Source organism: Phacochoerus africanus, chromosome 3 (genome assembly GCF_016906955.1).
Source record: "Phacochoerus africanus isolate WHEZ1 chromosome 3, ROS_Pafr_v1, whole genome shotgun sequence".
Lineage (NCBI taxonomy): Eukaryota > Metazoa > Chordata > Mammalia > Artiodactyla > Suidae > Phacochoerus > Phacochoerus africanus.
In genome coordinates this window covers 103,189,399-103,215,779 of record NC_062546.1, presented here as the reverse complement: position 1 = coordinate 103,215,779, position 26,381 = coordinate 103,189,399, and the positions used below count along the sequence as shown (strand labels likewise).

Sequence of the window (26,381 nt, the reverse complement as noted above, 5' to 3'; positions counted from 1 at the left end):
AAAAGATTTAAGGTAAAGGTGGATGGTATATTTTTTTTCAGTAGGAAAGTTCAAACAGTTGTGAAAATATAGTTTGGAAATTGCTTTCTTGCAGTTTGGAAATTCTATGAGCTATGTTGGAAAACTGGCTCTTTTGGGGGAAGAAATAAATCAATAGCATTGGTATTTATCGCCCACATTTTCCTCTACACTAGAATCTATTTCCAAATCACAGACTTAGAATGCAACCGCTAAGGAAGAATTTCATAGTTTGGAGAATCAGGCAGGCCATTTCAAAGGAAGACAAACTAGAAATTCAAGCTCACTGAGTGATCTCATTAATCTGGTCATAGGTTCATAGATTTGTATAATTACAGGGTTGAAAGAAACTGAAGCTCAATTTGTTTCAACACAGAAGATAATTATTCCAGTGTGTATTACACTCATGAATAGAATAAAACAATAAGGAGAGATGAAAGATATATTTGGGTTTGAAAACATTTGAAAATAGCAAAGCATTATGATATATTAAAAGAAAACCTGGAGTGTCCATCATGGCTCAGCGATAATAAACCCAACTAGTATCCATGAAGACACAGGTTCGATCTCTGGCCTCAGTCAGTGGGTTAAGGACCTGGCGTTGCCACAAGCTGTGGTGCAGGACACAAATGCAACTTGGATCCCACTTTCCTGTGGCTATAGTGTAGGTTGGCAGCTACAGCTCCAACTGGACCCCTAGCCTGGGAACTTCCATATGCCATAGGTGTCGACCTAAAAAAGACAAAAAAAAAAAACCTTTGGGAGTTCCCATTGTGGCTCTGTGGGTTAAGAACCAGACTAGTACCCATGATGATGCAGGTTCGATCCTTGGCCTCACTCGGTGGTTTAAGGATCTGGTGTTGCTACAAGCTGTGGTGTAGGTCACATATGTGGCTTGGATCTGGCATTGCTGTGGCTGTGCATAGGCCAGTAGTTGCAGCTCCGATATGATCCCTAGCCCAGGAATTTCCATATGCTGCAGGTGTGCCCCCCGCAAAAGAAAATCTTGATACAATTCAACAACGATTAGACAACCCAATTAAAAACTGGGCAAAGAACCTGAATAGACATTTCTCCAGAGAAGAAATACAAATGGCCAACAAGCACATGAATAGATGCTCAACATCATTAATCATTAGGGTATACAATCAAAACCACAGAGACATAGCACTTTGCATTAAAAAATAATAATAATAACAACAACCATGTAGTGGAAAATAGAAAGTACCGATAAGGGTATGGAGAAATCAGAACCCTCATACACTGCTGGTAGGCATGCAAAATAGTGCAGCTGTTGTATAAATGTCTGATGATTCCTCAAGAAGTTAAACTGAGTTATTATATGACCTAGAAAATAAAACTTGTTCATGAATACCTAGCATAACTATTCACAATAGCCAAAAACTAGAAATAACCCAAATGTCCATCAACTGATGAATGGAAAAACAAATTGTAGTGGAGCCATATAAAGGACAATTATTCAGTAATGAAAAGGAGTGAAGTACTGATACATGCTCCCACAAGGATGAATCTGGAAAACATTGTTAACTGAAATAAGCCACACAAAGGGCCACATGGCATATGATTCCATTTATATGAAACAAGAACCGTCAAATCCATATGGACAGCAAGTAGATTAGTGGTTGCCAGGGGCCAGGAAGGGTGGGGATGGGGAGTGTCTACTTAATGGGTATGGTGTTTCCTTTTGGGTGATGAAAATGTTCTGGAACTAGGTAGTGATGATGGTAGCCCAACATTGTGACTGTATTTAATGCCACTGAATTGTATACTTTAAGATGGTTAAAGTAGTAAACCTTGCATCATGCATATTTTATTATGGCAAAATAAAGAGAAAATCTTGAGGACCTTTGAAATCATGTATCAGTACAGAAAGGAACCATTAATGATTGTGTTGTTGGAGTTCCCGTCGTGGAGCAGTGGTTAACGAATCCGACTAGGAACCATGAGGTTGCTGCTTCGGTCCCTGCCCTTGCTCAGTGGGTTAACGATCTGGCGTTGCCGTGAGCTGTGGTATAGGTTGCAGATGTGGCTCGGATCCCGCGTTGCTGTGGCTCTGGCGTAGGCCGGTGGCTACAGCTCCGATTCGACCCCTAGCCTGGGAACCTCCATATGCCATGGGAGCGGCCCAAGAAATAACAAAAAGACCAAAAAAAAAAAATGATTGTGTTGTTAAAAATTCCTCTCATTTTAGAGAAAATGACTCACCTGAAGACACAAGGATGGTGTACTTTGGTTCCAGGAACCAGATCTTTGAAAGGTCAGAAGGTGTTTCTTTTACCAATGTGATGAATTGTAATGCTAAGTACACATACATATGCACACACAAACTACTCTACACTCCCCCCAACCATATAAAATAGAATACATTCTGATCTTATTTGTGAAATCTAAAGCGAAACTTTTAGTTCCACCTTTATGTCTATAGGCAATCTGTGATGCTTTTGGATCTGAGGACAAATGACTTCCTGAGAAAATTCTTTAAAAATCCATAAAGAGAAAAGAACTTTTTATGGATTCATGTTCAGCCACATTATTTGTAGAATTCATTCCTTATAGGATGTTCATCCACAATATTTTCAAACAAAATGAAAAATATTTCACTAATCTTATAAAATTGAGAATGTATCATCAACAGTGCAATAGTTTAAAATCTTAATAAAACTTCTGTGGTTCTCAGGGTAGAATCTTCACCCCTCTATCTGTAGAATGAAGCATTGTAGTTTTTCAGTACCTTACAGTATGAAAGTTATGCAATTCTTTGGTTCTATCTTTAAAATTCAATAACACAATAAATAATAATAAAATCCTGTTCCATAGAACATCATAATGAAATTGTACTATGGACCCCAAAATGGTGTATATTTCCATGATATTTCTATACTTCTTATTTGGCCTTATGTGAAATATGAAGCAACAGAATTTAGAAGTTAGATGATCAAGTTGAAAAATCTGTATTTGTTATTTTATAGAATTATATATCATAATGTCTTGCTTTTCTGCCCTTTTTATAGTTAGAAATTGATTTTCAGAAGCTTTGGCTCTTCAAAAATTCCATTATCTAGACAGGGGAGTTATCAGTATTCCAGTTTTAATAGTCAAGAAACAGAAATATAGGGGATATAAGGTTACAAATGCTGTAAAACCATAAGTTTACAGCATGGGAATCTTTTGGTTCCTTGTGCAATATTCTTTGTCTCCACATACTTGGTCATAATTTAAAATCTATCTTCTTCCTTTATATGTGTTCATCATGCATTGTCATAGCTTTGTTATCTTAAGTTGTCACTTAACTAACAAAAACCAAACACTAATTTGGCCATTGGCTATCAGCTGGGTTTCCTTATATGAGTAAGAGAAACAATTAAGAATTTCCCCAAGGGATTATCTGGGGACTATAAATAAGTCAAGTAAAACTCAAAGGAACATGTTTACAGTAGGTGTATTTGAGAAATGACAGCCATCTGCTGAGGACAGCCTGGTGAACTGGAACCCCACAACAGTCTCCTGAAAGAATATACTGTTACTCTTCTGACTGACTTGGACACCAAGGTACTGGAGCCCCTAGGCACCAAAATTGCAGCATTCTGTGACACAAGGAGGGAAAATGTCTTTCCCCCTTTCCATAAGGTTCTGAGAATCACAAGACTGTGCTGTTTCTGCCCAGCGTTTTATGGAGTTTTTACTTCCAATTTCAGTCTAACAATTTCACTAAATGTGTGACTGGATACAATGAGAATGGGGCTGGGAATTCCACCCACCTGCCATCATTTTTAGTACAGTGCTTATCATGTAACAGGTACTCAATAACTTCTGAATTAATTCATGTTTGCCAACAGAGACAGAATTCAAATGAATACATGGTGTATGTGAAAAATGCTACCAAATAAAGGTAAGGGTATATTACTGGGAAGAAAAGAACCATCCTGTGAAAAAGAGCCACCACAGGCATCAGAAGACAATTCTGTCTCTAGCATTTTTTGGAAGAAAAAAAAAACATAGCATCTACTAATTACATCAACTGTCTGTAAGGACAAAGCAAAGTGGAATAAAATAGTAGGCTAAGATGAGAAAAATGAATTGGAAGAGTAAAAAAAACTCTGTGGCACGAAGGAAAAGTTGACACTTTGAAAGCTGAATTAATGATGTGAAGATTAAACTGAGCTGGCATTCCAGATCGAGGAGGAAAAAGAGAGACAGAAGCTACTAGAGAAGGAGAGGCACAAAAGTCAGAAGAAAGAGAGTTAGTCTAAAGGCTATGGTATTCCTGGGAAGAAAACAGAAAAGTTTCAAAAAAAATAAAATGCTGAAGAGCAGTTACCAGGAGCTGGAATAAGAGGGAACAGGGAATTATTCATCAACAGGTACAAAGTTTCAATTAGGTAAGATGAACAAGCTCTAGAGATCTGCTGTACTACACTGCCTGTAGACAATGATGATGTATTGTACACTTAACATTTGTTAATGTGATAGATAACATGGTAAGTGCTTTTGTGGTAATAAAATTATGAAAAAGAAGTAGTGTTAAAATATAATTTAAAAATAGTTTATGAAGTAGAGAATTACTAAAATGAGCCACTTTATAGGACTTACCATTCAGATAAAACCAACTAAATTAGAATTATAGTTAAATATGCCTTAATTAAATATTTAAAGCACAAACAAAAAGAAATAAAAGCCTACAAAAATCAGGCGTCCTATAAAAAAAATACCTACAAAAGCAGACTTGCCTTACACATCTCTCACAACTACACTAAAAACTAGATGGGTAACAACATCCATGAGATCTTAAGTGGAAAATTGTGTTGCAAGGATTTCATTCCCTGACTGATTATCACTCATGGGTAAAAAAGAAAATCATTCTGAAATATTCAAGGAATCAGAAAATACTTCATCAAAATGCTATTCTGGAAAATATTACAAAATTTACACTTGTTTCTATATTACATTGCCTCTTTTTTGTTTGTTTTATTTTGTTTTGGGGGGGATTTTTTCAGGGAGAGGAATGCCTGATGCTATTTTCTGCCTTTAGATCTATTTTCATATATCCTTGTTACAAAGGTTAAAGACTCGTCATGAGGCCCGAAAGCATGACCACGTCTGTCAATGTTAAAACTGTATGGCTTTGCCATTTTCTTGGTTCCAGAAGCCACATCTACTAGTGAAAAGCATTAGTGATGGCTAAATTCTTCTTCCCCTCTCAATGTCATACTTACGTTCATACTTACATTTCCTCTGTCCAAACTGGCTCTTTACTCACCTTATGTCTGTTTCACCACATATAGTGTTTCATGTCCTCATTTTTATTTCTAAAGAAATAAACAGGATTTTCAGCCTTCATTATCCCAATGGGATTATGTCACACTTCCCTAAAAGCCATAGGGAAGTGTCTGGATTATCTATAACAAGATAATTTCTCTAGTTGTCAGAGGCTTCCTTCAAGTCCTTGGTTCCCAGGCACATGAACTGCATTAACACAGCCCTTGGGTTTAGACCAAGTGAAATAATAAACTGGGTCCCTGCCACCTGACTTTGGCTGTGGGGAGATGTTATATTTCTGGCTAAGGAGTCTTACCACAATATCTGCTTGAAATGGTCTTCCCACTGACTTCCTCTCAGCCTAGATTCCTCCTGTCTTTCATGTTTATTCCTGTAGCTTCAAATAAAGACAAGGGTGAATAGTCAGCATAACCAGCCTCCTTTCTTCCTAACCCTGAAACTCCTTTGGGGCTTTATTTCCACCATTCTGTCTCAGTTCTTTAGTTACTTCCTATAATCCTCCATTTTACACCCCCTTGTACAGCTAATAGTCATTCACCCGACCCTTGGGTAAGCCGGGGAAAAGGCTGGGACAATTATTTATCATTTTCCTAAAGTCCTACACGAAATTCTTGTCCCATTTGTCTCATGGGTCTTTTCTTTTCCAGGCTCAACAAAGTTCACAGTATGAGAGCACGCCAAGATCCTGCTGCCACCTTTCCTGTGTCCACTGAGGTACTTGCCTAACTAATAAACATAAGACAATGCTGAAGTGCACTGCAGTAGGGCACTTGTGTCTGTTGAATTGTCTTCACCAGCTGTAGTCATGCTACCTATTTTCCAAGGTGGATTACTCATTCATACAAATACAGATCATTGACTATCTCAAAGAGCTAGGGTTTAGGACATTTTTGTCCACTGTGCTCTCAAGAGTTACACAAAGAATCAACACAATTATTACTGGAGTTGAGACTAGAAACCACGTAGCTGTCATTCCCAGAAGGTGCCTCTTCCTCTGCTCACACATATAGTCCTCTGGGACTCACAGACACAAGTGCCCTCCTGCAGGGAAAGACCTGTCTCCAGGGCTTGTGGAGAAGCTTGCCCTGGCCAGTGCTGCCAGGAAACTTCCTGAGAAAGAAATGGGTGTTGTCTTAGAAACATCAGTGTTATGTGAGGCAAAAAAGAGCCCATCCATTGAGTCTTCTGGCTCAAAGTGAGCTGGATTAGGGTTCTAGGCATGTCATCTGATCGCCACCTGATCTAGGTTGGCTCACTTAACTCTGTCCTTAATTTGTCCTACAGTGAAACAGACTTAATAACGGACACTTGGGAGCCTCGGAAAGACAGGTAGGACGTGACAACTGGGTTTCTCTAAGGAGCTCTCAGGGCAAGAAGGAGCAGAATGCAGGCAAATCAGAGAAGGAGCCATAGGGAGCTGATGGAAGGGATAAAACAGGTTCTCCGATGCTTTCCCACTCTCGTGAAAGTGTAAAGGGCCAGCCACATGCTCTACCACACTGATGCCTATAGACCTATCAGAGCTTTTTAATCAGATCAAGGGAAGCACCCTCCGCTCCCTAGTGGGGCTTGATGTCATTCCCCAAAGCAGAGTCCATTCCCATCCTGTTGTCCTCATAGGTAATGCTACCTATCATCTGACTCCAGGAAGTGTTTCTTGTCCATCAAGAAAGGGACTGTGGTAATGAGCCCAGCTTCCCTTCATTTGGACATACTAATTTTTTTTTTGTCTTTTGTCTTTCTAGGGTCAAACCAACGGCATATGGAGGTTCCCAGGCCAGGGGTTGAATCAGAGCTGTAGTCACTGGCCTTTGCCACAGCCATAGCAACACCAGATCTGAGCCGTGTCTGAGACCTACACCACAGCTCATGGCAATGCTGGACCCTTAACCTACTGAGTGAGGCCAGGGATTGAATCTGATGGACACACTAATTTTAATTTTGTTCTTATCGCTATGAGACTTCTGGTCCAGTAAGGATATTCCCTATGACACAGAAGACAAAGGTAAGCCAGTTCAGAATAAGCCAAGGCTGCAGGGCTGTGGGGACCACCACATGGGTGGACAGGAAAAAAGGCGTATGCGTGGCCATTATTCACCAGAGGAAGCCAAACAGGGCTCTGGCTGACCAAGCCTGTCCACTCTGCCCACCCTAGCTGACCTTGCACTCTGAGGAGGAAGGAGACTTCCTGATGACAGGGAGCCCTGGGGGAAGGACAGCTGCTACACGGATCAAAGTCCCCCAGTAAGGCTTTCAGGGGTGCAGTGGGCGGGCAGGACACGGAGAGTGGATGGTGCAGGAGGAGAGCAGACAGCAGGGCGGTCAGGCATGTTACAACTGGCTCTGTAATGACCTGGAGCAACCTGCTGCCTGAAGGGTCTCTTCCCACGGGGCACAGCGAGTGTCCATGAAGTCTGGTCAGGGCTCAGACCCTGCACTCAGTGGACTCCCGTTGAAAGAACACGCGGGATGAACAATAGAGCTACTGGCTCAGAACTGACCCTGAGAAGCCAGACTTCTCACCCCCTTGTCTCCAGGCAGAACTGCAAAAACGTACACAGAATGGCAGGAAAAAAATCAGCTTTCACCTGTTCCTTATGAATCACCAAGTACATTCCAAAATCTCTCTGTATAACATGCTTGAATATCTTACAATCTTAATAGCCAGGTAGTTTTTTCTTAGGTTAAATTCATGACTTTTTGGAGGCAACTTAAGTTTGCTCTTGACTGTCTTTGCCTAAGATCATAGTATTCTTGGTCTATGAATACATACATATTTATCCTTGGCACATCAGTTTTGTCTCTTTAAAAGTATATTTAAAATTGAAGAGTTACAAACAACTTATACAACTAAACAGCAAAAATAATAACAACAACAACCCAATTGAAAAATGGGCAGAAAATCTGAATAGACATTTCTCCAAAGAAGATATACGGAGGGCCAACAGACACATGAAAAAAAAGATGTTCAACATCACTAATTATTAGAGAAATGCAAAATAAAACTACAATGAGGTACCACCTCATACCAGTCAGAATGGCCATCATTAATAAGTCCATAAATAACAAATGCTGGAGAGGGTGTGGAGAAAAGGGAACCTTCCTACACTGTTGGTGGGAATGTAAACTGGTACAGCCACTATGGAAAACAGTATGGAGATATCTCAGAAAACTCAATAGAATTACGTTATGACCCAGCAATCCAACTCCTGGGCATATATCCAGACACAACTTTCCTTAAAAAAGATACATGCTCCTATATGTTCATTGCAGCACTATTCACAATAGCCAAGACATGGAAACAACCTAAATGTCCATCAATAGATGAATGGATTAAGAAGATGTGTTATATGTAGACAATGGAATATTACTCAGCCATAAAAAGAACAAAATAATGCCATTTGTAGCAACATGGATGAGACTAGAGACTCCCATACTAAGCAAAGTAAGTCAGAAAGAGAAAGACAAATACCATATGATATCACTTATATCTGAAATCTAATATATGTCATAAATGAACCTATCTACAGAAAAGAAAGAAATTCATGGACTTGGAGAACAGACTTGTGGTTGCCAAGGGGGAGGGGGAGGGACTATGAGTTTGGGGTTGGTAGATGCAAACTATTGCACATGGGGTGGATGAGGAATGAGATCCTGCTGTATAGCATGGGGGAAATACATCTAGTCACTTGTGACGGAAGAGTATGATGGAGGATGATATGAGAAAAAGAATGTATGTGTGTGTGCGTGTGTGTGTGTGTGTGTGTGTGACTGGGTCACTTTGCTGTATAGCAGAAATTGACAGAATATTGTAAGTCATCCATAAGAGAAAAAGTAAAAATCTTTAAAAAATAAATAAAATTGAAGAGTAATACAATAACTTGACAGAGTATTTTTAAAGATAAAATCATTTAAGATCACCAACAGGGAGTTCCCACTGTGGCTCAGTGGGTTAAGAAACTGACTAGTATCCATGAGGATGGGGGTTCGATCCCTTGCCTTGCTCAGTGAATTAAGGATTCTGCATTGCTGTGAGCTGTGGTGTAGGTCACAGACAGGGCTCAGATCTGGCATTGCTGTGGCTGTGGTGTAGACTGGCAGCCGCAGCTCCAATTCGACCCCTAGCCTGGGAACTATCATAAGCCTCAGGTGTGGCCCTAAAAAGCAAAAAATAAAATAAAATCACCAATAATCTTAACATTGGATACTAAAATCATTTTTTTTGCTTTTGGACATATTTTTCACAATTAATTTTCCATCAAATATATACAAATTGTATCCTATAATTTCTAAGACAGAAAATTACCTTAAGTTTTTTTATTTTATGCACTATATGGTTTTTATTTGCTTTTGTTTATTATACCTAAAGGACATAGAATATCCTTTTAAACAACAGAGTTTGCTAATATACAGCTCTATTTTGAACACAATTTTTTTTTCAAAAAGCTTCTCAAAACATTTTTGTTATTTCTTGAGGATAATTTCTTATTCTTTCTTTAATTAAAAAAAAGCAAGACAACATGAGATTTACCCTCTTAAGAAAATTTTAAATGCACATTACAGTATGTTAACTGTGAACACAGTGTTGTATCACAGATCTCTAGAACTTATTTCATTTGAATAACTGTTACTTTACACCCATTGGAGAGTAATTTCTGAGAAGCAGAATAATGAGTCAGCAAGTACAGTATTTTACATCTTACACACATATTTTAAAAATTGCATCACAAAGAGGTTATATAAAGTGTCAGTGCTTCTGATTTGTAAGTACTGGTTTTATCACATCTTCACTCTTCCTAAGTATCAGCCTCATGTGAGTGTGCCTCTGTGTGAATTAAGTACAGAACGCGCTTAATCAGAAAGAAGCCTGGAAAGGGAGCATTTGGTAAAGAGGCCTGCACATCTGGGTTTGTAACTCTGAGCTCTGGAATCCTGACTGCAACCCAGATACCCACAATAACAACATCAGAAAGGAATCTTAACTCATAAGAACTAAAGAAAGATGTAGAGGGAAGGAGTTACAGTTTACTAACAATTAACTCAAGCCTAAAATAGTCACGACTTACAATTTTTTTCTTTTCTTTTTAGGGCCACACCTGTGGCATACAGAAATTCCTGGGCTAGGGGTCAAATCTGAGCTGCACCTGTAGGCCTATGTCACAGCCACAACAACAGGGAATCCAAGCTGCATCTACGACGTACACCACAGCTCGCTCACGGCAACACCAGGTCCTTAACCCACTGAGTGAGGCCAGGGATTGAACCCACATCCTCACGAATACAATGTCAGGTTCTTAACCCACTGAGCCACATGGGAACTTCTTATAAGTATTTTATATCAGGTTTATGCAAATTCCACTATTTCTTCACAGTGGATCTACTAAGATGTCCTTGAGTCTTCTTTTGAAGAAGTACCAAGGTCTGGAAGAGGCAGGAGATGGAAACTCCCTCAGTCCTGACTATCCAGGTTAGAATCACCCATGAGGACCATGAGTCCTGGAAGCCCAGCCCACGGGGAGAATGAGGAGCAAGTCTGCACTCGCCTGAAGATGCTTCCCCAAGGACTTCTCTTGGGTTTGGGGAGGCTTAGAGGAAGGGAAGGAGAGGAAAGGGCCTGGAGACCCTTCCTCAAGCTCCCCCTGACCCAAGGCCTCTTCTATCTTCATTCTTTCATTTGATCACAGATACTTACTGGACAAAGACAATACAGAAGAGGTGCTGGGCTCTGCAACGTGCCCTCTGCACTCAAGAAGGGCTCCCGTAGCATGAAGTTAGATGTCTGACCATCCTGCCCTTACCTAACTGCACTTTGACCAGAACCATGAGAGCAAAAACAGGGCCTGCCCAGTCTTGGGGACAGAGGACCTGGCATGCGACTCTTTCAGATTCAAGGACATTTAATCTCTTTCTGAAGATGAGCAGATCAAAAGAAGATTATTTCCATGTCTTCATCACTTTCTAATATACCATTTATCTTATTATACACATGAGGGGCATTTTGTTCATTACTGGATCTCTTGTATCTAGAATAGTTCCTGGGGCATGGTGGATGCCTCCTAGATATTTGTTGAATGAACTGGAACAGGGGCATCATTTAAGGAGATTTAAGGAGAATGGTGACATATTTAGATGTGCTTTTTGCAGGGAGGGCTCTTGTTTTCTCCATCTCCTTCTTAGTCATTTCAACTTTATGCTTCCTTTAAAGTCTTCTCACACACACCTTCCCCCCACTTTGCTCTCACACTTAATTACTAAATTAACTCTTACACTAAAAAAAAACACAAAAAACAAAGAGCTGCCTTGAATACATTTTTGTTCTTGCCACTTAGAAGGAGAGAGTGACATCTTTGGCTCTATGGCTAACAGAACTCTACCAAGGACCCAGGTGCCCTATCTCTCTTTGCAGCTGAGAAAACATGGGGACACAGGCATCCTCGCCTTTCTCCTAGTGTGTCTGCCTGTTGTCTCAGCATCACTCTCCTTCCTGGACTGCTTTCTCCCTCCCAGGCTTGTAGACCTGTCTCCATCGCTCTCATTTTTTCTCTGCCTCACACAAATATCAGCTTTGTTCCTCTGCTCCCCCAAAAAGCTGTCCCTCAGTAACCAACTATAAGACTTTCAAGATTTCAGTTTCTACCCACAAGTGAATGATTTTGACTCTTTTATATCTTGCCTCCTCCTCTCTCTTGGAACCCATGTAAGTTCACCAATGTCTCTGCTGGACACTGAAGCCTTGGGCTTCTGATACAATGTCCCCCAAGCTGATCTGACCCTCACCTTGGTCCTCCTGCTCTTCATCTCCACCCTGTCCTGGGATTTGTTTTGTTCATCCCATGCTCTCCCTTCTTCTCCATCACCAAACTTGTTAACTCAATATCTTTAGAACCCCCTTGATTGTTCCTGTGTCACAGCCATTATCTGCACCTTAGCCGCTAACAGATGTCCTCGGACTTCACTGCTGCGACCATCTATTACCTTCCTGCCTCTGGTCTCCCATGTTTCCAGCCCATCCCAAGTTCTTTTGTTAGAAATAAACACTCTAACATTGAAATACATTTGTGTTCACTCCCCTGGAGTACCTAGCAACCCTCTCTTGTTCAGCAGTCGAAGGTCTTCAGCATAATGTTGGTTTTCTTTGACAACATCCCATCATTTTCCCGCACCCTCATCTGCTACTTGTAATCAGTCCCTCTCTTTTGACTTTACAAAAGAAGCTACTCCTCATTCTCATTCTTTTGTGTCTCTATGACTTCCTACAAATTGCACCCTTTGTCTGAATATCTCAGCTTTCCTCTTTCACTTGAACTCCTAATTATCTTTCAAAATCCTGTTCAAGTTTCTCCAGGAATCCTTTCTTAATTCTGTTATATTTATCTTCCCCACATATTGGACATGTCCACAATATAGCATGTTGTTGTTTTTACTTATTGAGATGGTTTTCTCCCCATATATTCATGTTTCCAATTCATTATGTTTTTCAGTACCTAAAACAAAAGGAGGTACTTAAAAATATTTTTAAAATAAAAGAACGAATGACTTGAATGCTTTCTCATGAAAATTTATTCATTGACATCTACAAGTAAAAAGTGTGTGTGATTCAGAACTCACTGTTCGTCACAAGCTCAGTCATTTTCTCTAAGGTCATGTCAAACAATGACATTTAGCCAGTTTCTGTCTTTTATTTTTCTACAATAAAATGTTTAAACTATCTGGCACAGATGACAAAGCCTCAGCTCCTCTCTTTTTCAGCCTCTTTTTCCAAAACATCTGTATCTGGCTTGTCGGCTCTGGAGAACAAGCAGTGGACAAAGCTTTGGCTCCCAGGTCAACAGCCTCAGTTCTGAGGTAAACAGCAGGGATCTTTGTTTTTAGAGCAGTAGCCAATTTGCATTTCCATATAATTACAAAAGTTTTGACATCTGCCTTCACTTCTCTTGCAGTTGATAACTTTGAAATTTGGTTCAGGTTCTGTATGAAGAAATATCAACATTAGTCTCAAGATTATCTCAAGAATCAGACACTTGTTATCTTAGCTCAAAGGGATATGGTGGAGGATGGAAACGGATGGGAAACAGATTTCATTATATATGATCTATCATATATCCATGTGGCCATTTTGACAGTATCAAACTCAGATCCCTAATTGTGGCTTAAAAGTCACCTTCACTCTCCCTAAAAAAATTGAACTGTCGATTCAGAGGCAACTGGGAAGAGAAAAGGTGAGCAATACGTTACAATACGAATGTTGTACTTTAAATCATTTAGAATGTTGTGTCAGGGTACAATAAGGACTCTCTGAGGCAAACTGAAGGGACACTGCCCCATCAACCATGTACTAAAGCACAATGGTCCCTGAGGAAAGTGAGTTGAGGAACTAGGCCAGGCAAACAGGGGTGGCAGAAGGTAGAGTTTTAAAGAGTTGAGATTTATTTTCTTCCCCTTGCTATGAGGGAGAGCCTGGAAGACAATCTGATCCCTTAAACATGTGTCAAGTTACTTTAGTAATGTGAAATTGATATCTCACTCTACAGGTCAAGTATTAAAATGATTTAACATTAATTTTTATCTTAAATAATATATAATGATGACAAGTGATGGAAAAGAGCAAGGGGCAAGGGTTAAAAAAGAGAAAAAATTGATGAACATGATGAAAGCAGAGGCACAACATCAAAGAATTGACAGTATGTCTCCGGCTAGGGAAGACTGAATGGACAGATGCCGAAGCTGCTCTGATTGTCCGAGGCTCTGCCACCAATTGGGGTTCTGACCTTCTGACAAATTAAATGTGAAAAGATGTGACCTTCTTCCTCTCCTAATTCTTTCATCAGTATGCATTACAATTATTTGGCCAGATGAATGAGTTGATTGGTCAATCAATTAAAATTATTTTCTTATCACCTCAATTTCAGATCAACAGTCTTTTTTTTAATCTGTAAAAGCCTGCACATAATGCATGTATACAATTTGATGAGTTTAGACATATGCATACCCCCATGATACCATCACCATGGTCAGGGTAATAAACATATTTATCATCTCCAAAAGTTTCCTTGTATCTCTTTTTGTTTTGTTTTGTTTTGTTTTTGTTTTTCTGGTGGTACAAACATAAGATCTCCCTCTTAACTTTTTCAATGTAGTCTGCATCGTTCACTAGAGGCACCACGATATGTACAGCATAACTCTGGAATTTAATCATTGAGCATAACTGAAACTTTATCCTATTAAACAATAACTCCATTTATTTCTCTACCCCCATCCTCTGGAAACACCATTCTATTGTCTACATCTCTACCTTTGATTATTTCAAGTACGCCATATGGTTCATAGGTTCAAGCTCAAAACCATAAAATCAACCCCAGGTATATAGCTCTGCTTCTGCCAAGAGAGATTTACTTCCTCAGACCTATTATCCATCTAGTTAAGTCCCAATACAATCCAGGGATTACTTCCAGTCTGGCATCGATGGCACTGTGAGAAGCATCTCAACACTGTGAGAACTTTCACATTTTTTAGGGCATCCTATGTCAAAGCCACAGAGCAATGATGGTTAGGAATCCCTTTCTTGTGGAAACTCAGAACTCCTTCTCTATAATGTTCACTCTCTGGCTTGTTCAGTCTTCTGATCTACTCCAAAAAAATCCTGTTTTAAGGGAGTTATGGTGTCCCTCCAAGTTTTCTAGTCTCATGATGACATATGTCACTTGTTACGAAGTTATTTTTTTCTAATCTCACATATTTACTACTTTATTGATATATCATTCATATACCATGCAATTCAGCCAATTGAAGTGTACAACTCAATGGATTTTAGTAGATTCTCAGATATGTGCACCATCACCACAGTAAATTTTAGAACATTTTTATCACCGCAAAAACAAACAAACCCTATACCATTTAGCCATTGTCCACCATTTCCCAACCCCCAGCCCTAAGAAACCATTAACCTACTTTCTATTTCTATAGATTTCCTTGTTTGGGAATTTAATATGAATAGAAATGAAGTCTTTTTAAAAACAGACCTTTGTACTTTCTGCATGTCCTCTGTCATGGTAAAGCCTCTTCCAGTGGGAAACAGAAATAGCATACACCTTTCACCAATCTGACAAGATCATTCTTACTGATACTACACACAGTCCAAACCAGCATTCACCATCCAGCCCCAATTTAACCTGTATCTCTAGTCACCAAAGTTAATACTCAGAAATTAATAAAACTAGTAATCCTGAATTGAAACAAGAGAGGATAATATTATAGGCTCTAGAAGAAGATAGTTCTGAATTCACACAACTTTCTGCTATTTAGGATGTGGGAGTTTGAGAAATTTACTCTTCAAGGAGCTTAGATTTCCTTGACCATCAGATGAAGATGATTAAAACCTATCCTCCAGTTTGTATGAGTTCTGGCAAATTGTCCAGCACATAGTAGATGCTTATTATATACAAATTATTATTAGTACTCATTTAGTCAAGTGGGAAATGCTTTGCTCCCAGAAGTCCCTGGCCTAGAATCTTCAAACAAGTCAGCAAGAGAAATAAGAGGAAAGATGGCACAGTCTTTACAGACTGTTTGGCTGCCCAGCTATTAACAGCTCTATCATCACCTGGGGAAGGCCTATGGGGCTTGTTCTTCTGTTTACCCATTTGCAAAGTGGGGATAATAATAGTACTTCTCTCCTAAGATTACTCTGCAGATGAAATGAAGCAAGGGAAAGCAGTTGTAACAGAATCACAAAGTGAGCAGTGTATAAATGTTATTATTATTTCTCATGATAATGTCTTAGTCCTATGGATTTCCACAAGTATCTTACAAGACAAAATGAGCTAATGCTATGAATCTCATGTACAATAGATAAGTTCACAACAACATTTTGTCCACTGAGCATTTTTTTCATGAACCAAAACCAATTTACCTGATCATTCACTCAATAGACATCATTACTGAGAACCTGTAATGTACCAAGTCCTCTTCTGGGTGTTGGGTTTTGCATAGTGAGTGTGGCAGTTGGTCCCTTATTCTCTACTCAGGTTTACATTTCCCACAATTTTTCATGTGACTTTGGAGACACAGAACCTACAGAGGACATAGAACTCACATGGCCCAGAATCTCTAACAGGTAGATCACAATTAATGGACCATCTTGAGAGCATCAAAGGTCAATCTCTACTATACTACAAAGCAACAATCATCAAAAGCACATGGTACTAGCACAAAGACAGAAATATAGATCAGTGGAACAGGACAGAAAGCCCAGAATTCAACCCACACACCTACAGCCAACTCATCTATGACAAAGGAGGCAAAAATATACAATGGAGAAAGGACAGCTTGTTCAATAAGTGGTGCTGGGAAAAACTGGACAGCCACATGGAAAAGAATGAAATTAGAACACTCCCTAACACCATACACAAACATAAACTCCAAATGGATTCAAGACCTAGATAGAAGACCAGACACTATCAAACTCTCAGAGGAAACCATAGGCCAAACACTCTCGGACATAAACGACAGCAACATCTTCTCAGATCCAGCTCTTAAGAGTATTGACAATAAAAACAAAAATAAACACATGGGACCTAATCAAACTTCAAGGTTTCTGCACAGCAAAGACAACCCTAAACAACATGAAAAGACAACCCACAGAAAGAGAGAAAAATCTTTGCAAGTGAATCGACTGACAAGGGATTAATCTCCAAAGTTTATAAACACCTTCTGCAGCTCCATGCCAAAAACACAAACAACCCCATCCAAAAACGGGAAGAAGATCTAAACAGACAGTTCTCCAAAGAAGACACACAGATGGCCAAAAAACACATGAAAAGATGTTCAACATCACTCACTGTTAGAGAAATGCAAATCAAAACCACAATGAGGTACCACCTTACACCAGCCAGAATGGCCATCATCCAAAAGTCTACAAACAAGAAGTGCTGGAGAGGGTGTGGAGAAAAAGGAACCCTTGTACACTATTGGTGGGATTGGAAGTTGGTGCAACCACTGTGGAAAGCAGGATGGAGATGCCTGAGAAAACTCAAAATAGAACTCCCATTTGATCCAGAAATCCCACTCCTGGGCATCTATCCAGAGAAAACCACGACTCCCAAAGACACATGTACTCTGATGTTCATTGCAGCACTATTTGCAATAGCCAAGACATGGAAACAACCTAAATGTCCATCGACAGAGGAGTGGTTCAAGAAGATGTGGAACATATACACAATGGAATATTACTCAGTGATTAAAAGGAATGAAATACCGACATTTTTAGCAACATGGATGGACCTCGAAATTATCATGCTAAGTGAAGTCAGCCATACAATGAGACACCAGCATCAAATGCTTTCACTGACATGTGGAATCTGAGAAAAGGACAGACTGAACTTCTTTGTAGAACAGATGCTGGCTCACAGACATTGAAAAACTTATGGTTTCCGGAGGAGACAGTTTGGGGGGGTGGAGGGATGTACTTGGGCTATGGGATGGAAATCCTATGAAATTGGATTGTCATGATCATTATACAACTACAGATGCGATAAATTCATTTGAGTAATAAAAATAAATAAATAAAAATAAAAAATAAAATTTAAAAAGTATTAAGCAAAAAAAAGGTCTATCTCCAATCTCCCAGCCATTGTGTCATGCCTTCTTTGTGGCTCACACACCTCCTCCCTTCCCTGTTCTTGGTGATCCTGCCAACAGCATCCTCCTCTAGCACCAGCCTTCTCCTTCCTTCTGCTCTAAGAACCATCCCTGTCAACTAACCTCCCACCCCACAACCACACAGACAGACAGACATGCATGTGAACAATTCACTCTTCCTTAGAGAAAAGCTACATTCTTAGTGCTGGTTGACCCTGATGTTACTAAGATGCAGTGACAAAGGCCCAGGAAGACCACACAGCTTCCCTGAAATTCATCACTCAGGGCTGCCATGGACAGGGCACAGGGTGTGGTCAGCAATGGGCTCCTTTCTTTCCAGATTCTAGGTTTCTTCCCCTAGCTGAACCTGGGGTTTCTGACACTACAGAGGCTTGTAACAGAGAGGTGGACAAAGAGCATGAAGATCAGAGTTTCTTACTGATTTGTTCTCTAATGAGCTGACTTTGTGCTTTTGGAGTCAGCTGGCAGGAGAATGGGTCTACTCCAGCTCATGGCTTACTCCTTCATAGGCTCTCAGTACCTGGTGACATCTAAGGCATGTTGTTACTGATACCTGGTGTCCTCAACAGGGTTCATCTTCAACAGGACCAAAGGTGACCCCTGTGTGAGGTCTAAATCTGAACCACAGAAAACACACATATTCTCCCCACCAAATAGCTAGAATGCAGGCCCATTCCATAGCAACATCATACTCTCCTTTGCACCTGGCTCTAGGGAAGCTCACCTGAGCACCTGGCACCTATTAGATTTTGAGGTTGAAGAGACATCAGGCCCCTGTGGCCTCACGCAGCAGGGGACACATATTAAATTATCCAAGTGATTCTGCTGAAGCCCACCTCCAGTGTGTTGAGGTGCGAAAGGGGCCCCAAACCCTTCTCCTAAGGAAAAGGGTGGGCCTCTCAAGCCACCTTCAGTCCTTTCCCAAAGCTGCTTCTGAAAACTCAGATGAGTTTCCTCTTCTCTGTCCAGAACCCTTTACAGGGTAAGGATTTGAGGCTTGTCTCTCTAGCCTTTTGGCTACCTCCCTTCTGCAGAGCCATCCACTGTTCACTCACACCCCGGAGTACCTCCTCTGATACCAGCTTTGGATGAAGTCACAGCAGGCCTCAGATGCTCTCTCAATGCCCCCATAGTTCACAAGACCTTCAGGGGTCCCACCCGGGGGAGCTGTCAGACCCCATGACCTTTCTGACACACAGAACAGCCTTCACCATCCACATAGTATCTTCTAAACACAGCCCCTACTCTCTGCTGCCGCTCAGACCCACCCCACCCACCCAGTCAGCTTCCCATGTATTCTTCCACTAAAAGCTTCTGGGGCAATGACCCTGTCCCGTGCTTTGTTACTCACCCTGGAAAGGGGGAGTGCGTGGCAAGAGGTAGCGTTTTACTTGGTGGCGTAACAGGTGAGACTTGTTTGTTTCTTGTCCAGGGTATTCTCCCTTTAGTTCTCTGGGACCCTTGGTACCTTGGTAATTAGCATACGTGGCTCTGGAAAATCCTGTTTAAGAATAATCACACAGCACAGAACATTCAGAGCCCTCCATTCACAGACCCATGAGATGAGATGCGTACATTCCAAGGGATGATTGACAGTGGAAGGGGAGGAGGGGAGGATTGTTGCTCAATGGGTATAAAGTTCCAGGCATGCAAGAGGAGTACGTCCCAGACCTGCTGTCCTGCTGAGGCCTCTAGGTAAGAACAGAGCATTGAGTGCTTCTAAATTTGCTGGGAGGGTAGATCTCATGTTAGATGTTCTTATCCCAGGAAAACAAGAGCACACACAAAGGGACACAGAAACTTTGGGAGGTACTGGTGTCCATCCTCTTGTCTGTGCTGATGGTACCATCAGGTTGTGTGTATTATTTAAGTAGATGCAGTGCCTTGTGTAATAACTATACCTCAATAAAGCTGTAAAAAAAAGAGAGGGTGGAGGATGGATGAAGTAGGTTGGAAGAAGGACAAATGTTATATGTGTGAGAGAGAGAGACAGAGACAGAGAGACAGGGACAGAGACAAATGAAGGCTGTCTGAAAAGGGTGAGTGGTAGAGCCTGAGTGCCCCATGGAAGCCAAGCTCAGCATCCCCTTAGGCTGTCACCAAGGTAGTTGTTGAGACCCCCCTAAAATTTAAGGTCCTTCCTGACACACACTGTCCTTCATTGTCAGGGGAGGGGGATGGTAAAAGGATGAGAAAGTGGAGTCAGGGTTGGGACCCTATCTCCTGGGAAGCTATGCCATCCTCACAAAGTGTCATTCACAAACCCAGGCAGAAGACTCCTGCCTAAATCCCACCAGGAAGGGGGCTTCCCAGGGCTTAGCTTCTCACTGCCCAGCCTGGGCTCCCATCCCAGAAACAACCATGGCACAGAAACACTGGCCCCCAGGCCCGGGTCCTAGTTCTGCTTTACCTGGAAACAGCAGGACCACAAGGAGAAGGGTCAACGGAGGGAGGAGTCGCTCCATGTCGCCAAGAGGACCGCAGCTGGGACGTCCAGAGTGGGCTGCAGGCGGGCAGTAGGGAGGGCTTCCTTTATAGCTGGGCTGGGGGAAGAGCTGCATTCCAGAATTACTTACTGCTCACCAAGGACACAGGGAGAGGCGTTATCGTCCCACTGCTAGTGGAACAAACAATGGGCCACTTTTCTCAGGAAGTAAATCATATGCCTGAATGCCTGGACTGGGCTTGGTGACCAGAAAGGTCAGGGGAAGAGAGGAGCAGCATGAACAGGAAAGAGAGAGATGAGATAAATGCCATTAACATAAAACCATCAATTTCTGGTTAAAGCACCACTATTTGTTAAAATGGTGATATAAATAAAGCTGTCACGGTGCTTCTATCCTGTCTACTGAACGTAATGTATATATTTTAGTAATTAAAATCATGCAGAAAGATACAGAACATTTCAGGTATAATCTGACTTTCAAGATCATAATTTCCTGAGGTTATATAGGTGGTTCCAAAGCCACTCCAAATTGTCACCCTGTTCTTTCTCCCCTGAATCCTTCATCTCTTTCCCTGCCCTTTGACTGTAATTTATCTGTCTTGTCTTCCATTTTCTCCTCTTTCTCTTCTCCTCTTTTCCCCAGACACCTGACCGTCATTCATGCCACTGGGTCCAACTCAACATTGTTTTAAGAATAAGTTCTGGAGAGTTCCCTAGAGGCCTACTGGTTAAGGATCTGGCATTGTCACTACTCTGGTGACAGTTCACTCCCTGGCCTGGGAACTTCCACACACCATGGACACAGCCAAGAAAAATTAAAAACAAAAATAAGTTCTGTAATTGAGCCTCCACTCTCCTTCATCATCTTCTTAGAGGGTGTGGGGCTTCATTTTGCTGCTTTACCACAGGCTTGCACAACACAGGAAGCCTATTCTGGACTCATCTGGATGTTAAAACCATCTAATGTCCAATATAATGTCAGTGACTCTGGGAGGGGTTGTGTTTCTCCCATGTGTCCTTTATGTGCACATTCCAGCCCATAGAAAAAAGGTCTTAGATTATCTGTGTAGATGAAACTACCTGCAATCTACCTGGAGAAAGGTGGAAGGGGATGGAGAAGTGGCAGCAGGTACAACAGAGACTTGGCACCCAGGGAAGCCCCACAGAGGCAGAGGAGGTTTGGAGCTACTTGGATGCTCACGGCAGGTGTCCCAGAATCGCCACCTCAGGTCTTGGGATCGCGGAGGTTCTAGATAGAGGTAGTGTTAAGATCATTCAATCCTTTTATTTTTAGGCACTAGGAGATCTTCCAATTCAGGAGGACACAGGGTCTCTGGAAGGGAGGGGAGACAACTGGCCCATGATAAGGGTCTTTAAACACTGAGGCCACCATATGCTGACAATGGGGTGTCTTAAGAAAGTAGATGGTCCAGAAAGGAAGTGAAAAGCTGTGTTACCTCAACTCTGAATGAAGACCTCTCTCTTCCCTCACCCGCACACTCTCTTCTCTTTTATATTCTATCTAGAAGCTATCTCTTACAGTTGTACTTATACTTACTTAAGTGTAGAATCGGGATCTTTTAGAAGAATGATGCAAATTTTGCAGTATATAGGCAACTTATTTATACAGATATGTGTTTTTCCTATAAAAAGAAGAAAAAGAAAGCCCATTCTAATATTCACACATTAATAGCAATGAATCATGGATGAAAACACAACAGTATTTTGATAACCACTGCTCAGCTAAAGGAATGCTCTAATTCATTCAAATCATTTGATCTAATTAGATAAAGAAATTGAGCCCCAAATAGTCACATATCACTTCCTCCATCTAAGTCTTAAGATAAAATAAGCCCTCCCCATTATTTCTGAAAAGAGCAACCTCGAGAAGAAGGAACCAGTGGAAAGCTAGTTCTACTTTTTGATAGACAAAGGTTGACAAAGTAGTTATAAAGGCAGCTGGTGTTACAGAGGTCCAAACAGAACAAAGTTCTGAGTCATCTCCAGCATTCTGGAAAAACCATAACACACCTTACCTGGTAAAAGCCACATCCGCCCTGAGGGGGAGGAGAGCAAAACCCCTTACAGGACATTCAGATCACTAGCTGCAGCTCAGGTTTTTTGTCCATACAACTAATAGCTAGGATTCTTTTTTAAACTGTTTAGTATATGAGATCTGGATGCATCTGAAGCAAGCAGGTGGGCAAAGTGGCACAGGCTGCTGGCTCTGCCTGAGAGGACCACCCTACATGTCCCTGCATGCCCCACAGCCTCGCTTTCCAGAATTTGACAGGTTGCCCCTTGGGAGGCAAGAAAGAGGAAGAGTGTGCCAATTCTGTTCACCCCCGCCCCCCACAGCACCACCTGTCTCCTCTTTTGAATAAGAAGGAGGACGGCAGAGCTGCTCACCCATGTGTTTGTTTCATCACTCTTCCAATCTTCTCTCCTCTCCCCTTCTCTCTGTCTCTCTCAACTTTAAAAAATACTAAATGTGGAGTTCCCGTCGTGGCGAAGTGGTTAACGAACCCGACTAGGAACCATGAGGTTGCGGGTTCGGTCCTTGCCCTTGCTCAGTGGGTTAACGATCCGGCGTTGCCGTGAGCGGTGGTGTAGGTTGCAGACGCGGCTCGGATCCAGCGTTGCTGTGGCTCGGCGTAGGCTGGTGGCTACAGCTCCGATTCAACCCCTAGCCTGGGAACCTCCATATGCCGTGAGAGCGGCCCAAGAAAATGGTAAAAAGACAAAAAAAAATACTAAATGTATAAATTATAAAGTAACAAATGCCCAAACTCAATTCTTCTTTCTGTTGATTTCCACTAGGCTAACGTCAGTGATTGGCCTTCCATCTTCAACTTCAGCCTTCAGAGAAAAAAGGAAAAAGGAGCAATATTACTGACTTTCTGAGTGTGTATGCAGCGCATCATTTATTTCCTGCTAATTCTGAAAAGAGTAGCAGGAAAGACACGAAATTAAAATAGTGTGACTTTAATTCCCTCCAGTGCCAAGAGTAACACTTTATTAATAGGACTCGAATCATACTTGGGGAGGGGCTATTTTAGAAGCCAGATCTTTAGAAAGTAAAAGGACGGGACACCAGGAGAACAAGCAAAACCCGGGGTTCCTTGGAGCAAACCAGGATGTAAGGCTGCTCTAAATTTTTTTTGGTAATGAGGTAGTTTTTCTCTCTGCTTGTTATCATCACCCCACCATTACTTCTGGCGGGCTGATTAAAGTTTGGAGAAATCCCTTTCTTTTCTTTATCATCATATTAGGAAGTGCATCATGGCCTCTCTCTTGGCAAAACATTAAATTGAAAATAAGAAATGAGATTAAAAAGTCATTGTAGAATGGGGCCAGGAGTCCTGTGATTGTATTATCTGAATGGTGATCTTGCAGATGGGAAAATCAAGGATTAAGCTTGTCAGGTTTTCTGCTAAGTGGTGGAGTTAGGATTCCAGCACAACATGCTATGCTACCTCTGATTTGGACCAGGGATATATGGGTTTTTACCCAGTTCTGCCTGATATCCTGACTGACCTGGGAAAGCCTCTGTCTCTTGGAGCCTTCATTTTCACATCTAAAAGGGCAGGATGATGTCACTTCTCAGGTCTCATTCAAGAGCTTATCGTGAGGATCAAAAGGGATTATGCACATGAAAGTACTCTGCAAAATGCCAAGTATGAGAACAATGAAGAGGGACACCAACCCAGTTCGAGGAACAACTTGGATTCAATGTTACATTGCACATTCTGGAGGCTCCACTTGGAGGGTTGCACCCTGGGGGCTGTTTAACAGATTACTATGTCCCCTGCAACTGATGTGGTAAGATCCAGAGGCTTGCTCAGATTCCCATTTCATTTTCAACAGAATATTTTTTGCAAGTAGAACAGCAAGTACACAACACCATCTAAATGAGAAACTGGAAGCTTGAGGACCCCATTACAAGAAACCTACTCCCAGGAGTTCCCGTCGTGGCTCAGTGGTTAACGAATGCAACTAGGAACCATGAGGTTGCCGGTTCGATCCCTGGCCTCACTCAGCGGGTTAAGGATCTGGCGTGGCCATGAGCCATGGTGTAGGTCGCAGACGTGGCTTGGATCTGGCGTTGCTGTGGCTCTGGCATAGGCCAATGGCTACAGCTCCAATTAGACCCCTAGCCTGGGAACCTCCATGTGCCATGGGTACAGCCCTAGAAAAGACAAGAAAGACAAAAAAAAAAAAAAAAAAAAAAGAAAAGAAAAAAGAAACCTATTCTGACTAAAGCACTCATGCAACAACCAGAGTCATTTGAACTCTGATTGGCTATTACATCGTATTAAGGGATTAGTGCTGAATTTTTCCAAGTATGGTAATAACACTGTGGTTACACTTTTTAAACATTAGGGAGTTCCTGCTATGGTGCAGGGGGTTAAGAATCTGACTGGTATCCATGAAGATTTGGGTTCGATCTCTGGCCTTGCTCAGTGGGTTAAGGATCTGGCATTGCCTTGAGCTGTGGTGTAGGTCAAAGACATAGCTCGGATCTGGTGGTGCCATGAGCTGTGGTATAGGCTGGCAGCTGTAGCTCTGATTTGACCCCTAGACTGGGAACTTCCATACGCCACAGGTGTGGCCCTAAAAAGACAAAAAGAAAAAGAAAAAAAAAAAAGAATCTGATTGCAGTGGTTCAGGTTGCTGTGGTAGTATGGGTTCGATCCCTGGCCTAGCACAGTGGGATAAGGGATCCAATACTGATGCAGCGGTGGCATAGGTTGTAGTTGCACCTCAAATTCAATCCCTGGCCTGGGAACTTTCACATGCTGTGCATGAGGCCATTAAAAAAAAAAAAAAAGTTATTTTCTTTGAGTAATATATTTCAAAATATTTTCTGATAAAGTGATAGGACATCTTGAGTGTTTCAGGAAATAACCCAGGAAGGGGAGCTTATCAAAGGATGAAACAAGATGAAGCACATATTGAAGTCAGGTGTCTTATTTTTGGCCAAAAGGGCACAATCCAGCCTAACAGCTCATGGATGGTACCTCTACTAGGAGGCATATAACATCAGGTTGTTGTTCTTGTTTATTTTAGGGGCTACTGACATTGATTGGCAAGATCCTTCCTCCCCTGGGTTTTCAAAAACGTGATATTCTATCGCTCCTCCTTCATTTATTAGCTGGACTCCTCCTTGAAGTATAATTTGGGCCGGAAAGCTACTTCAAATGTTTTATTACTTCCCTTACTTTACCAGTTTTCAGATAAGGAGTCTGGATGCATCCACCCAGCGCCACCTAGTGGTATCTCGGCTCTCTGCTGCCATCTGCTGATGAGATATTTCATAGACATCCACGTGGGGCCGCCCTTCTCACACCATCTCCTTTGTATTTCTCCCGTTAAGTCTATGTTTTGAATTAGTGTGTAAGCCAATCATATTGCACTTAATATTGATTTATTCCATTTTAATTAATATAATACACATAACTGTTAAGCAGAACTTCTTACCAGAAAAGAAAATCAAGATCAATTGATATAGGCCAGGCAAAAAATAAAACAATATTCACTTAGACTTGTGGCTGGCTGGATATGTTTTTTGGCTCATTTTTTAAAGTGTTGAGACTCTCACATAACCCACACTGTTGTCCCCCCTCATCAGGCCAGGCCCTGTGCCTGTTGTATGCTCCTACTTTGGCTCAGCATTGAGTGGAAGCTCTGGGCAAGTACTCACTTCATCGGATGGATGGTTCCACTGGGGACTTTCTAGCTGAAAGGCCTTGAAAAGAGAAGGCTCAGCGTTCCAGCTGTTGGCAATTCTAGGGACCAGGTTCCTCAGGGTTTTTGTCTTTCATGGGGTTCAATGAGCTGTCTCTCCACTTTTTCAAACAGCATGGATAGGTGTTGGGGCATCTTCCAATTCTGATTTCTTGCCTTTTACAATACCTCCGGCAGCGAGAAGTCCCATAGCCACATATCCTGTCTGCATCAA

The 26,381-nt window shown here is 41.5% G+C and overlaps 1 protein-coding gene and 1 long non-coding RNA gene across 2 annotated transcripts; one reads left to right on the top strand and one right to left on the bottom strand.

Annotated features, from left to right (window-relative positions):
• The first annotated feature begins 6,617 nt into the window (after positions 1 to 6,617).
• LOC125122169 (uncharacterized) lies at positions 6,618 to 11,229 on the top strand. The gene is made up of 3 exons (XR_007133718.1): positions 6,618 to 6,645; positions 10,689 to 10,783; positions 11,001 to 11,229. It is a non-coding gene; the product is annotated as an uncharacterized LOC125122169 (long non-coding RNA).
• Positions 11,230 to 12,858: 1,629 nt separating this feature from the next.
• Positions 12,859 to 20,523, bottom strand: LOC125122167 (sperm-associated antigen 11B-like). Its single transcript, XM_047770406.1, has 3 exons — positions 20,384 to 20,523; positions 19,325 to 19,474; positions 12,859 to 13,284 (listed from the first exon to the last, which is right to left on the bottom strand). The coding sequence occupies exons 1-3, from the start codon at positions 20,436 to 20,438 to the stop codon at positions 13,151 to 13,153; spliced, it is 339 nt and encodes a 112-aa protein (XP_047626362.1). The 5' UTR covers positions 20,439 to 20,523; the 3' UTR covers positions 12,859 to 13,150.
• Between the last annotated feature and the right edge of the window lie 5,858 nt (positions 20,524 to 26,381).